At 44.0% G+C, this 14773-nt stretch overlaps 1 protein-coding gene and 1 non-coding gene across 2 annotated transcripts in view; one reads left to right on the forward strand and one right to left on the reverse strand.

Moving 5' to 3' along the window:
• The first annotated feature begins 1405 nt into the window (after positions 1–1405).
• The window catches only part of CASP8AP2 (caspase 8 associated protein 2), a 32832-nt gene continuing 19464 nt past the window's right edge, over positions 1406–14773 (forward strand). Inside the window, exons 1-4 of the mRNA XM_004605668.2 lie at positions 1406–1469; positions 7808–7890; positions 10185–10253; positions 12820–12920. Coding sequence (XP_004605725.2) covers positions 7836–7890; positions 10185–10253; positions 12820–12920 — 225 coding nt within the window. The 5' untranslated portion in view covers positions 1406–1469; positions 7808–7835. The remainder of the gene's footprint in view (positions 1470–7807; positions 7891–10184; positions 10254–12819; positions 12921–14773) is intronic.
• On the reverse strand, positions 13652–13756 carry LOC129404577 (U6 spliceosomal RNA). The gene has a single exon (XR_008629969.1). It is a non-coding gene; the product is annotated as a U6 spliceosomal RNA (small nuclear RNA).

A 14773-nucleotide genomic window follows, 5' to 3' on the forward strand; every position in this document is an offset into this window, starting at 1 on the left:
ATGCAGGGCTCATCAGCTGCATCACTAGAGTTATACCCGGCAGGTGCCTTGAGTTGCTGTTTTATCAATCCAACTACTCTAGAAAGCTCACCTTTCCAGTCCATTGACTGGCATCTGCTCCTAAAATACCCAATATCTGGCACCGGGGGCTGGAGCAACAGTACAGCGGGTAGAGCGTTGGTCTTGCATGCTGCCGACAGGGGCTCGATTTCTCCACCCCTCTGGGAAAGCCCGGCAAGCTACCCAGAGTATCTCACTGGCCCAGCAGAGCCTGGCAACCTACTCGCGTATTTGATATGACAAAAACAGTAACAAGTCTCACAATGAAGACGTTCCTGGTGCCTGCTCGAGCAAATCGATGAGCAACAGGTTGATAGTGACAGTGATCTGTACCGGGAGTGATAGTACAATAGAGAGGGTGTTTGCCTTGCTGACCTGGGTTTGATCCCCTATATCCCATATGTGCCCCCCACCCTCCAGCATCACCAGGAGTAATTCGTGAGTGCAAAAGCAGGAATAAACCCTAAGCATGGCTGGGGGCTGGAGCGATAGTACAGAGGGGAGGGCATTTGCCTTGCACGTGGCCAACCGGGTTCGATCCCCAGCATCCCATATCGTCCCCCCAGCACCGCCAGGAGTGATTCCTGAGTGCAGTTAGCAGTAACCCCTGAGCATCGCTGAGTGACCCAAAAAGCAAAAAAATAAAAAAATAAAGACACCCTAGACGTGGCTGGGTGTTCCTCCAAAATCAAAATAAAACAAAAACCACTTCCGGGGCCGGAGCGATAGCACAGAGGGTAGGGCGTTTGCCTTGCACGCGGCCGACCCGGGTTCAATCCCCGGCATCCCATATGGTCCCCCAAGCATCGCCAGGAGTAATTCCTGAGTGCAAAGCCAGGAGTAACCCCTGAGCATTGCTGGGTGTGACCCAAAAAGAAAAAAAACAAAAACAAAAACAAAAACCACTTCCAACACCCTGGGATAAGTTGCTTGTCTCTCATGCAAGAAAATGTCTGAAGCCCGGGATCTAGGCTGCAGTTGACACTCAATCACATTCACAAGAATTCCCCTAACTGAATAAGCGCCAGGCCCAGGGCAGCGCTCACTTTTCCTTTCACTAGGTTCTAGCGGGCCCCGCCCCGACTTCCGCCTGGAACCCCGCCCCTTCCGGAGGGAAGTTCCGCTCTGCGCCTGTTCCCACCCCTCCGGTCCCGCCCCCTTCCGTAGCCTTTCGGAAGACTACAGGAGTTTGGCGCCAACCGTGGGTTTTTTTTTCCCCCTCTGTCTCCTAAAGGCGGGAACTAGAGTTGTCTGCGCCGGAACGTGCTTTGCGTCTCCTCTGATTGGCCCCGGGGGCTCAGTTCCGCCCCCGCGTCCCCGACGGCGCTCTGGTATTGGCCGAGAGTCCCAGAAAGGTTTCAGCGTCCAGAAAGGATCCCGGGCTCTCTCTCGGGGCCGGGGCAGGGCGCGTAAGTTGCCTCGGGGGTCGTGTCTGTGAGGGGAATAACATTATGGGGTCGAGCTGCCGTGCTCCCCCCTCACCCCCCCGAAGCGGGGAGGTTGGTGACGCTGCGGGGAGGCAGAGAGTGGAAGGAAGCGGAGACGTCGGGGGCTGAGGGGGTCGCGTCTGGCCTCCGGGCCCTGGTCTTAGCCGCGTTCCCGCCGCCGCCCGTCGGCTCCTGCTTCTGAGTCCGCTCCGGGGGGGTCGGGAGGGGGTGGTCGCTGCGGCTCCTCGGAGCGGACGCGCGGAGACGTAGGAATTGTCCCCCTCTCCTCACCTCCAAAGCCGTCTCCTTGGGAGACGGGCTCAGAAGAGCCCGGGGCTAGGGACGCCTGGGAAGTTGGTGGCCCAGAGTCAGGTGATCTTTGGTGCTTTGGGTTCCCCAAGGCTCTGGCGTCCCGGGAGTTGTCAGGGTGTCGCTTCCACAGCGCCTCCCTGACAGGTCCGAGGCTCGGAGCTGCGCCGGGGAGATTCTCAGGGAACTGGCCCTGCGGAAAGAGCGGCTCGGCGTGGGCTGCTCCCCTCAGCCCTCTCTCGCCGTGCCTCGGCAGCCCCCACCCCACCCCACCCGATTTCCTTTGGGCGCCTCTGATTTTGGAGGGGTGCGAGGGCGGTCCCAGAGCTTCTTCCCATTTCATTGCGAGAGAAATAAGTGATGGGGAAGAAACACAGGCTTGTTGTTGGTTTTTTTCCTCAAAGAGGAATGCGTGCTCTCTTCTCCTTCATCTCAGGTCTGTCCTCGGGCTTTAGAGACTGCGCTGAGACCGGGTGGCTTTTGAGGCAAGTTTTTCTGTCCTGTGGAAAAGAGGGGAAAGTATGTGTCTCACAGGACTCTGGAGAGGATTCGGTGTAAGATTGATATTCTCAGAGCATTTAGGTTGAGAGAGAGAGAGAGAACAGGAGAGAGGTGAGAGAAGAGAGGTTTTCTGTGGAGATTTGGTGTGAAATTGATGCTCTCAGAGCACTTAGGTAGAGAGACGAGAGAGAAGTTTTCTGTTCATTTCCCCATAGGTTTGTTTTTTTTTTTTTTTTGGTTCGTAGATTTTACTGGATCACATTAAGGCCTTTTCCTTGGGCCTAAAAACACTTTTTCTTCTTCTTTCTCTCCAGATGCTTGTTTTGTTCCTTCAGTTTTCTACAAAAAACTTCCTTTAACCTGTCTTTTTTGAAAAGTCAAACGTTGATTCACCACTGCTTTGCAGTTCTGTGAAATACCAGTACAGCCTCAGACCTTCTGTATTTACAAACCTCATTGCATCTCCCACCAAGTGGTTTTTTTTTTCTTTCTTTTTTTTTGGGTCACTATGCTCAGGGGTTACTCCTGGCTGTACACTCAGAAATTACTCCTGGAGGTGCTTGGGGGACCATGTGGGATGCTGAAGATTGAGTTCGGGGATGGCTGTATGCAAGGCAAAAGCCCTACCCACTATACTATCGCTTCATCCCCTTCCACCAAGTTTTTAGTGCCACCTCACTACCAAAATACGTCTTCCTCTACCCATTTCACATGTCTCCTTCCTCTCTAGTATTAGAACCAAGTTTTAACTCTTAAGGATTTTTTTTTTTAAGGAGGGGAGGGGTTTGCCAGTTCATTTGCTTTGGTTATTTATGTTTCACATTCTAGTGAAACTATTTTGTAATTGTGTTTTACTTCCTAACTTATTTCACTCAGTACCAGCGCCAATCTTGTTCCAAAAGGTACAATTTCATTTTTTTTCAGGAGATAAGTAGTATTTCATTGAGTTCGTTATCGATGAGCATTTATAATGCTCATCTTTGAACTATTAAGAATACAGTGTGGCTATGAGTAATAAGGATACAAATATCTCTTTGAAATAATGTTTTTATGTCCTTGGAATACATACCTAAAAGTGATTTTGCTGGCTCATGGTTTCTCCATTTATGTCTTAGAAATCTTCATACTGTTTTCTATAGAAGCCACTCCAATTTACATTCCCACCAGTGGCATATCAGTTACTTTTTCTCCATTCTCCATACTTTCTTATTTCTCACTGATACTTATTTCGGTTTATCCTCACTGTCTTTTTTTTTTTTTGCCTTTTGGGTCACACTCGGCGATGCTCAGGGGTTACTCCTGGCTTTGCACTCAGGAATTACTCCTGGGGGTGCTCGGGGAACCATAGGGGATGCTGGGAATCGAACCTTGGTCCTCTGCGTGCAAGGCAAATGCCCTACCCGCTTTTTATCACTCCAGCCCCAATCCTCACTGGTTATATTGGTGATATTTTATTGTGGTTTTGATTTACATTTCCCTGATAACAAAGTAAAGTTGAGCATTTTTCCAATAGTCTGTGGGCCTGTTGTGTTGTCTTGACCTCTGTAGCATCTCTCCAGCCCCTGCTTCTGTCCTTTTCATATGAAAACTCTACTGTAGTGGCAGCTCTCATATTGAGATCCTCTCTTGTGGGAAAGTGGAAACATAGAGTAAGCCCTTTGCATAATATTATGATAGATAATACTTTTTGATAATACTTTTTAATCTCCCTCTTCCTTTCCAGAAGAATCACTAGTCTTTTTTTTTTCCTTTTGGGTCACACCTGGCGATGCACAGGGGTTCCTCCTGGCTTTGCACTCAGGAATTACTCCTTGCAGTGCTCAGGGGACCATATGGGATGCTGGGAATCGAACCCAGGTCGGCCACATTCGTAAGGCAAACGCCCTATCCGCTGTGCTATCACTCCAGCTCCTCACTGATCTTTATTATTCTAAGAGAGGCCATCTCAATCTGTGTCAGTCTTGCCCCATCTTCTTTATTATATACTTCAGTCTGTTAGACATCTGAATCTGGATGTCCTGATGATGATTTGACATGTCCTCTTTTGGTTATCTATTTTAGTTAAAAGCAGGACTATATTACCAAAGCTAGGAATGTTAGGGTTTTTAACAAATTGATAAATAGCAGCAGATTTTTTCATTATTACCTATTGACCTGTTGGACCCTGTGCTGAGATCTGGCAATACATTGGTAACAGCAGAGCCAGACCTGGTCTTCATGGAGCTTGCAGTCAGTGAGTGAGATAGACACTTCTCTAGGAATCATACAAAATATCATCCTCAACTGAAAAGAAGCCATGGAGAGGAAGGATATAGTAGTACAAATGGAGAGAGGGTTTAAGTCAAACTGGCAAAGAGAAATTATTGAGTTGGGAAGAGCGCTTAAGTGGTACATCGAGGGCCTAGCATGGGCGAGGCCTTAGTTCAGTCCTTAGCGTTGTTTGTCTCCCTATGGGCCCCTGAGCTCTCAGATGCCCTACCCCTAACCTCTGGTAGTGCCCCTCCCCACACAACTGCCGATATGTGGCCTATATAAGATAAGGGTAAGTAGAGCATTGAGAAGAGATTCATCCTGCACAGAGCCTGTGTTGGAGGAGAACAAACGGTATACTCAGCGAGCTGAAAGAAGGCCCATATAATAGACTAAAGACTGATGTGTTATGGGGACGAATATTGTAGACTGATAACTGCAAGGGTTGGCAAAGTTCAGGTCACTTCAGTTTTGTAAGTGGAGTTGGACACAATCTGTGTTTGACCTACGATAAATTGGAATCACCAGGGGTTTATAGCAGAGGTGAGAATGTGATCAGCTTCACTCTTGGTTGGGGTCTGCTGGAGATCACACACTGGCACCCTGGCTGCCATATGGCGGTACCACTGGGGTCAAACTTAGCTCATGGTGTGCTGAGCATGTACTCACGCCAGTGAGTTATCTCTTGGGTCCTCAAATATATTTCTCATAAGGTAGCATTATAGCTTGTTCTGAGAAATTGAAATTGTAACCATGACACTGTGAAACCCTCCCTGTGAGCTGTTCATGCTGAGAATAGGCTTTGAGTAAAGGCTCATTGCATTCTCTTAGTAAATGTATGTGGTTTAAATCATGGACATAGATGTGTATTCTGGCTATTTAAGTCTCCTTTATGTGATTTTCTTGTTTATTCATCATGCATTATTATTTTCTACTACTGTCATGGTGCCACTTCCAAAAATATTATCTATAGAATAACAGTAAGCAGAAGACTTGGGATACCAGGTACAGAAACTAGTACTATACATGCAAGGCATGTTCTGATTTTCTCTACTACTGACCACAGCCCTAGCCTGTTTATGTCTCTGTGTTTATGGAAGCCACTCAACGGTGTTTTCAGGGTGCTGTGAAGCTGAGGCTTGAACCTGACCTCAATACAGTAGTTCTTTGGCCATATTTACCACTTCATCTATCTCCTTAGCACCCTCTATACATTTACTTTTTTTTTCGCCACACCTGGTGGTGCTCAAGGCTCACACCTGGCTCCGTGCTCAGGTATGACTCCTGGCAGAACTCAGGCATGGGGGAGGGCAGGACCATATGAGGTGCCCAGGATTATACCAGGGTAGGCTACGTACAAGGCAAGTGACCCATTTGCTGTAGTATTGCTCTGATCGCTGGGTTTTCTTAATGTGGAGAGTTAGCAAATTCAATATCTGTCTTCAGATTGCTAATGGTCTAATAGCTCTCCAATATGGCAGGTAACCTCTCCCCACAAATGGCTATTTGACTTTAAAATGAAAAAGCAGTTTTGGAGTGTGCTAGGCCAAAATAATGTCATATGTTCCCCTCGCTTCACCATGATATGACTTCTAATGTATGAAACCTGTGAATATGTTGACATGGCAAAAGAAGTTTTGCAGGTGTAATTTCTGAAAGGCTTTCTGGCTCAGTGGTAGAATACATGCTTCCCATGTATAGGGCCTTGTGTTGAATCCCCGATACTTCCCTCCAAAAATGCTGAGAATTTTGCTTTTTGGGTCACACCTGGCATTGCACAGGGGTTATTCCTGGCTCATGCACTCAGGAATTACTCCTGGCAGTGCTCAGGGGACCATATGGGATGCTGGGAATCGAACCTGGGTCGCCCATAGGCAAGGCAAATGCCCTATTTGCTGTGCTATTGCTCCAGCCCCAAAGCTGAGAATTTTGAAATGGACAAAATATTTTGTATAATTTAGATGGCCTAGCATTACATGTGGGTTCTTAGTAGAAGAAACAGGAAGGATTGGGGAGATTGCTAATGGACTGGAGCATATACTCTGATGCTAGAGTCCCAGATTTGATCCTCAAGCACTGTTGCCTGAACTACATTCCTACTGAAGAGCAGTTCTCGTGCTGTGTTCATATTGCCTTTGGGCATTTGCTATTCCCCTATGTTTCCCTATATGAATAGGAGACATCATTCTTTGTCAGTTCCTCTTTAACTTCGCTCAGCGTGATACTTTTCAGAGTCATACACAGCACAGCAAATTGCATGATTTTATCTTATTTATAGCTGAGTAATATTCCATTGCGTATCTGTATCATGGTTTCTTTATCCAGCCATCTGTTCTTGGAACTTGGATTGTTTCCAGATTTTGGTTACTGTGGATAGTGCTGCAAGAAACATAGGGATGCAGTTGTTTTTATCTCATTGTATTTTGGGACCCTTGTGGTATATTCCAAGAAGTGGAATTGCTGGGTCAAATGGAAGTTTAGAGAACTTACGATATAGTTTTGTTATTTAGTGTATGGTTTAATTTTTATTTAGTTTGCAGTTTTGGTCCATACTCAGTGGTGCTCAGGGCTTACTCCTAGTTCTGTGCCTAGGGATCACTCCTGACAGGCTCTGGGTACCATGTACCTTGTAAGCACCCTACCTACTATACTATCACTCTGGTGCCATATGATTATTTTTGTATAAAAGTTGAGTTTTAAATTGGATTGTTTGATAAAATTATCATTATTACTTTGTGTCATGTTGTAACTGTTGACAAAATGTTAGAATTTTTTTTGGGGGGGGTTATACTCATTAATGCTCAGGGCTTTATTCATTTAATGGCTCTGCACTCAGGGATCACTCCTGGTGGTGCTCAGGGTCCATACGGTAGGCCAGGGATCAAATGTGGTTTGGCAGCATGCAAGGCAAGTGTTGTACTTTTGCTTGGACTCTAGACTTTTTTGTTTTGTTTTTGGACCACACCTGGAGTTTCTCAGAGATTACTCCTGCCTCTGCACTCAGGAATTACTTCTGGTGGTGCTCAGTGGACCGTATGGGATGCCAGAGATTGAACGCAGGTTGTCTGCATGCAGGGCAAGTGCCTTACCATACTATCTCTCCAGTTCCCTAGACATTTTTTTTTCACTCCCACCCCCCCTCCCTGGACATTTTTAAGATCACAATAAGAGTAAAGATTCTCAGGAAATTGCTTTTAACTTAGAGCTAAGTTTAATCTCTGGATTTTAAAAGTGTAAAATTTTTATATTTAATACTTTAGATGGCAACTATTAAAAGAATATAGGATCATGGCAGCAGATGATGATAATGGTGATGGACCAAGTTTATTTGATGTCTTTTCTGGTAAGAACTAATTTTAATTGTCTCTAAATTATTTAATCATTTACTTATTAAAATAATTTTAATATGTATTTTAATTATCAAAATAGTAATTTTATTTATTTATTTATTTATTTTGCCAGGAGTAACACCCAGCGATGCACAGGGGTTACTCCTGGCTCTGCACTCAGGAATTACTCCTGGCAGTGCTCAGGGGACCATATGGGATGCTGGGATTTGAACCCGGGTCGGCCGCGTGCAAGGCAAATGTCCTACCTGCTGTGCTATCATTCCAGCTTCCAAAATAGTAATTTTAACAGTGTGTAGGCTTTAAACTTCTAGTTATTTTAGGCCACACTTTAGGGCCTCTCAGAAGTTACTCCCTAGAGTTCCTTGCCTGGGGATCACTCTCCAGTAGTGTTCAGGGGACCGTGTGGTACTGGAGATTGATCCCAGGCTTCCTGCCTAGAAATCGTGAAGTCTGTTCACGATTGAGCTATTTCTGTTCCCAGTTAAAAGTTTAAAACATTGAGCTGTTTCTAGTCCCAGTTAAAAGTTTTTAAACATAGGTACAATTTTCAAGTTTTACAGTTTTTAATTTGGTTTAAAACCTCTAGTCTTCTGCAAAGATTTACTACAGTAGTATTGAGTTGCATACTGATGTTGTAAATGATATGCCACAGACAGTGGATTCTGCTCTATTCCCCTGAAGAGTTATTATTATTTGTTTTGGGGGCCACACCTGATAGTGCTTGGGACATAGTCCTGGTTCTACACTTAGGGGTCACTATAGGCAGGGCTCAGGGGACTACAGAGCTGTTTTGGGAATAAAACCACTGTGGCTGCATTCAAGGCAAGTGCTTGATCCATTGTACTATTATATCAGTCTCTGATTTTTTTTTTTTTCTTTAAGTATTTTTGGACTTGAGTTGGTTGTCATCACTTTGATCCTTTGAAGTTTGTTGTTTTTTTTGCTCTTTTTTTGGGGGGGTCACACCCGTTGATGCTCAGGGGTTACTCCTGGTTCTGCACTCAGGAATTACTCCTGGTGATGCTCGGGGGACCATGTGGGATGCTGGGAGTCGAACCCTGTGGGATGCTGGGAGTCGAACCTGGGTCAGCCACGTGCAAGGCAAATGACCTACCCGCTGTATTATTGCTTCAACCCAGAAGTTTGTTCATTTTAAACATTCTGCACAGCTAGTATTTTATCCCTAATATACCACCATCACCAGGACGATACTTTTTGACTTGTCCCTTCCATTTCTTTGTTTTGTGAGGTACTTCTCTGGCAGGAGGGAATAGCTCTTTTCTGACTGTTGCTCTTCTGTGTGATTGTCTTTGATTTTTAAGGGTCTTTTTCACCTGGGGCCCAAGAGGTACTACAGCGGGTTGAGCACTTGCCTTGTATGCTGCCTACCTGTATTTGATCTCCTGCACTGCCAGGATTAAGCCCTGAGCACTGTTAGGTGTGGCCCCCATATAAAAAAAAACCTATTTCACTGATACAGTATGGGTAATTCGATTCTTGAGCCTGTGATGGTGGCCTAGTGCTGCTGCTCAGGCCCAAAGGTCCCAGGCTCTGAAAACAAGGTGTTTTGTTTTTCTTTTTCCTAACCGGGTTTGTGTTTTGGGGGGTTGGAAGGAGACCATACATGGAAATACCTGGGTCTTGTTCCAATTACGGTGCTTGGAGACCACTCCAGTTTGTACCCTGAGGACCTTGCAGTGCTGGGGATCAAACCTATAGTCTTGGAGCTATCTCCCTTACCCTGAAATTTAGTTTATAATTCTAAACTTAAGTCATAAATCTCTGCTAAGATCTTTTTTTGTTTTTGTTCGGGAGCCACACCTGGAAGTGTTCAGGGCTTGGTCCTGCCTATACACTCAAGGATCACTCCTGGCGGGACTCAGGGATTATAGTGGGTTCTGGGGGATTGAACCTGGGTTGGTTGTGTGCAAGGCAAGTGGCCCCCTTAAGATCCTCCTTTTTACAAGGCTTTATAAATATTTCTGATCAATTCTTTGAGTTTCATTTTTCGTCTGGCCCTTATGAGTAGGAATGGAAAATCTTTTTATTTTGTTTTGTTTTTGGGCCACAGCCAGCGATGCTCATGGCTTACTCCTGGATCTGCACTCAGGATTTGCTCTTGGTGATGTTCGGGGGAACATATGGGATGCCAGGGATCAAACTTCAGTTGGCTGCATGCAAGGCACACACCTTACTTACCCTCTGTACTATAGCTCTGATCCCAGAAATGGAACATCTTTACTAAGGACATAAAATTAGTTTTGACTGCTCTTTGATTTCCTTGCAGCTTCTCCTCTTAAAAATAATGATGAAGGTTCATTGGATATCTATGCTGGGTTGGACAGTGCTGTTTCTGGTATGTAAATTCTGTTGTAAAAATAGCTGCCCTTCCCCCAACCAAAACATAACCTGCTTTTGTTTGATCAGCCTTTTGGAAATCTTTATTTTGTTGTCAGATTCCAGGAATAGCTTACTGTTTCAGAGTAGTTTGCCATTCTTTAAAATGATTACATGCAGGTAATTATTTACCTGCCTAAAACTTGGTAAGTAAAAGCAAATAGCACTCAGGTTTGTTTTTCATTTAGGACTCAGATTTAATTGACCGTATGCAAAAAATATTTTGTAATACTAAACATTTTGCATCATTAAAATACTGGTGCTATTTGTACATATGTAACTATTCACACTGTAATTTCAGTTAAGTGGTATTAGATCTTTTTTTCGGGGGGTGGTGGTGGTTTTGTTTTTGTTTTCTATTTTTCTACACCGTGGTGGTGCCTAGAGCTTACTGCTTACTCGCTGTTCAGAGATCACTCCTCGTGGTGATTGGGGACCATATATGGTACAAGGGATTTGAACTGGGGTCAGGCACATGCAGATCAATTACCTTAACTTCTATTGTTTTAACCCAGAACTCTTTTCTTTTCCTTTTATTTTTCCCATATTTGGCCAAACCTGGTGGTACTCAGGGCTTACTCCTGGCTTTGCTCTCAGGGATCACTCCTGACAAGGCACAGGGACCATGTAGGGTATTGAGGATCAAACTTGGGGTGGCCGTATGCAAGTCAAACACTCTTCCTACTGTACAATTGCTCTGGCTCCTAAACTTTTTTTTGTTGTTGTATGGAAGATCGAACTCAGTACCTCACACAAATAATAGTGCTGTACCACAGGGGCTGGAGCAATAGCACAGCGGGTAGGGCGTTTGCCTTGCACACGGCCGACCCGGGTTCTAATCCTAGCATCCCATATGGCCCCCTGAGCACCGCCAGAGGTAATTCCTGAGTGAAGAGCCAGGAGTAACCCCTGTGCATCGCCGGGTGTGACCCAAAAACCAAAAAAAAAAAAAAGAGTGCTGTACCACAGAGCTATGTCCCTGGCCCACTTCGGACATATGTCTTCATACCTCATTTGTTGACACAAGTGTTTTAGGTAAATTGGTTTTCAACTCTCATCTCTGAAATAAGTATAGATTTTGGTGAAACGTAAGAGGAGAACTGTTCGGTCCTTTGAGTTGAGGTAGCAAAAATATTTTTAAATTTCAATGTATTTTTTTTCCACTTTTTTCACCTTTATTAAAATATATATAATGTTATGTAAGTTTAAGGTGTACAATGTTGATATGATACACAAACATGCCTATTACAAAATATGTTACAACTATAGTTTTAGCTAATACCTGACTCTTGTCATTGTATAATTAGCATTCTTTTTTTTGGGGAGGGGTGGTGGAGTTGGAGGTTTGGGCCACACCCAGCAGAGCTTAGGGCTTATTACTACCTTTGCACTCAGATGACACTCCTGGCAGGGTTCGGGGGCCATATATGATGTTAGAGTTTTTTTTTGGGGGGTCACACCTGGCGATGCACAGGGGTTACTCCTGGCTTTTCGCTCAGGAATTACTCCTGGCAGTGCTCAGGGAACTATATGGGTGGCTGGGAATCAAACCCGGGTCGGCCGCTTGCAAGGCAGACGCTCTACCCGCTGTGCTATCACTTTAGCCCCATTATGTTAGAGATTGAACCTAGGTCAACCATGTTTAAGGCAAACTCCATACCACTACTTTTGCTCCAGCCCATATGTGTATATACATACTTTTTTGGCCCAACCTGGTAGGCACAGGGGACCGTGTGGGGTGCTAGGGATTGAGCCTAAGTTGGCCACATGCAAGGATTATTATGATCCTGACCCCATCTATATTTTTCTTAAGTGAAAACATTTACCCCTTCTCTTCCTTGTTACTGATGTTGTGGTGATGGGGGAAAGGGGGGGTCACACATATACCAGATGTCATATTTGTACATTTTTAGTTGTGATGCTCGCATGGACTCTCACATGGTGCTTGTAGAGGAGCAGTGAACATTTCTTTGGTTGTGCTTGCACACCTACTAGCCAGGAACTTTACTCTTGAGTTGTGCCATGTATTCTGACTGCTCAACAGGGTTGCTGCCATGCTCACCCATATGAATATCCTTTTGTGGATACTCATATACATCCAGCTGTAGTGTGGCCAGAAGCTGTAATGTGTGTGATCACAGAAGTGTTCAGTGTATGTAGCAGCACTGGGGATTGAACTTGGAACCTGATGATTGCAAGGCTGGCGTCTCAGCCTCTGAGCTGAGCATGAACCCTGGAAATACCTATTTTTTTTTTCTTATTAGTTTTTTCTTTTTTTTTAATTTTTAAGAATTTTATTTTATTGAATCACCATGTGGAAAATTACAATGTTTTCAGGCTTAAGTCTCAGTTATACAATGCTGAAACAACCATCCCTTCACCAGTGCCCTTATCCCAACACCAAAAAAAAAACAAAACACAATACACCTCCCATCCCACACCCCCCCCCCCTTGTAACGGATAAATTTCACTTTACTCTCTATGGAAATACCTATTTTAACCTAAGGATTTTTTGTTTGTTTTAGACAGCACCTCCAAACCCTGTGTGCCATCCAGGAATTGTTTGGATTTATATGAAGAAATTCTTACTGAAGAAGGAACTGCGAAGGAGGCAACATACAATGATGTATGAGTTAATAAAATTTTTTTTTTTTTTTTTTTTGCTTTTTGGGTCATACCTGGCGATGCACAGGGGTAACTCCTGGCTCATGCACTCAGGAATTACTCCTGGCGATACTCAGGGGACCATCTGGGATGCTAGGAATCAAACCCGACTTGGCCGTGTGCAGGGCAAGCACCCTACCCACTGTGCTATCACTCCAGCCCTATTAATAGAATTATTATAGAAAGTTGTTTTGTACTCTTCTGTAGCTTTTGGAGTACAGGTATCACATTATTTAGAAATTTTTTTTTTTTTATTGAATCACAGTGAGATACACAATTGCAAGATTTTTTATGATTGGGTATCAGTTATTTAATGTTCCAACATCCATCCCTTCACCAGTGTACATTTCCTACCACTAATGTTCCCAGTTTCCCTCCCCCAACAGGCCTGCCGCTGGCAGTCTGTCCCTCCCCTCACCTCCCCTCCGCTCCTGGCAGTCTCTCCTCTCCTTTCTCCTCCCTTCATGCCCCCCCCCCACACACATTATGGTTTGCAATACAGATGCTGAAAGGTTGTCATGTATATCCCTTTACCTACTTTCAACACTCGGTTCTTGTCCAGAGTGATCATTTCTATTTTTGTCATACTGGTCCCTTCTCTATCCTAACTGCCCTTTGCCCTCCACACACTTGTGGCAAGCTTTCTACCATTGACCAGTCTTCCTGGCCCCTGTTTTACCTGGTCTTGGATACTATATATTATTTTATATCCTCAAAAAATGGAGCACTTGATCAGGGGATATGCTAATCATCTCTGTATCTTTCCAATTTTAGTATATGTGCTGCCGAGGCAAGCACTAAGCATCACCTTATTATTGAATGTTATATGTTTATGACAGAACTCTTAGAAAAAAAGAATATTTAAGTTAGTTTCTAAACCTATTGTTTTTGTATTTTTGAGCCACACCTGGCGATGCTCAGGGGTTACTCCTGGCTCTGCACTCAGGATTTATTCCTGACAGTTTTCAGGGAACCATATGGATGCCAGGGATTGAACCTGGGTTGGCCCCTTGCAAGGCAAGCGCTCTGTCCACCTTACGATGTCTTTCGCCCTCAGATTTTTGCCTTCTGGTCTGCTTTTTATTTTTTATTTTTAGTTAGTGGCTGCTCTAACTTGGTGATTGGGGCCCACTTCAGTGCTGCCCTGGGACCCATGTGGTGCAGGGGATTGAACTCGGGCCTCCTGCATACAAAGCTTGTCCTCAGCCCATTGAGCTCTCTGTCCCAGATTTGCTTTTAAAACAATGTTTTCTGAATATTTGTCTAAATTTAGTTAGAATTTTTTTAGATTACATTTTTTCTCCTAATTATCTCTCTGATTAAAGTTTAAGTGTCTATATATATAAACTAAATATATAAAACTTCATTAGGCAATCAATTTAATATATAGTGCTTTGTGTTTTTATGCTGTCTACTGTGAAATGTTCCAAGAATTAAATTGGTTATGTTCTTTGGACTTTATTTGTAAATTACAAGATTTGGAAATCAAATGAGAAACTAAACAAAATATATTACTGGTTTGGTAACCAAAGTTTAAAAATTAGAACAAACTTCCCAATGTGTGGCATTGAGTTTGTCACTGAAAGTGCGTATGGTTGTCCTCTACTAGATAGGTATGTTTACTCCTAGCATGTTAAGGGATTTTATATATTTCCAATAATGAATTAATGTCTTACATACATTGGTTAAAATCACTTGTAATCATTACAAATTGACTTTTAGTGATTTGATATTTGTCATTCTTTTATGTATTGTTAGAGCAATTAATGTGAAATAAACTTGTTATATGCCTGCCAAGGAGGGAGGCTGGGAGGT

Source organism: Sorex araneus, chromosome 4, assembly GCF_027595985.1.
Source record: "Sorex araneus isolate mSorAra2 chromosome 4, mSorAra2.pri, whole genome shotgun sequence".
Taxonomy (NCBI): Eukaryota; Metazoa; Chordata; class Mammalia; order Eulipotyphla; family Soricidae; genus Sorex; species Sorex araneus.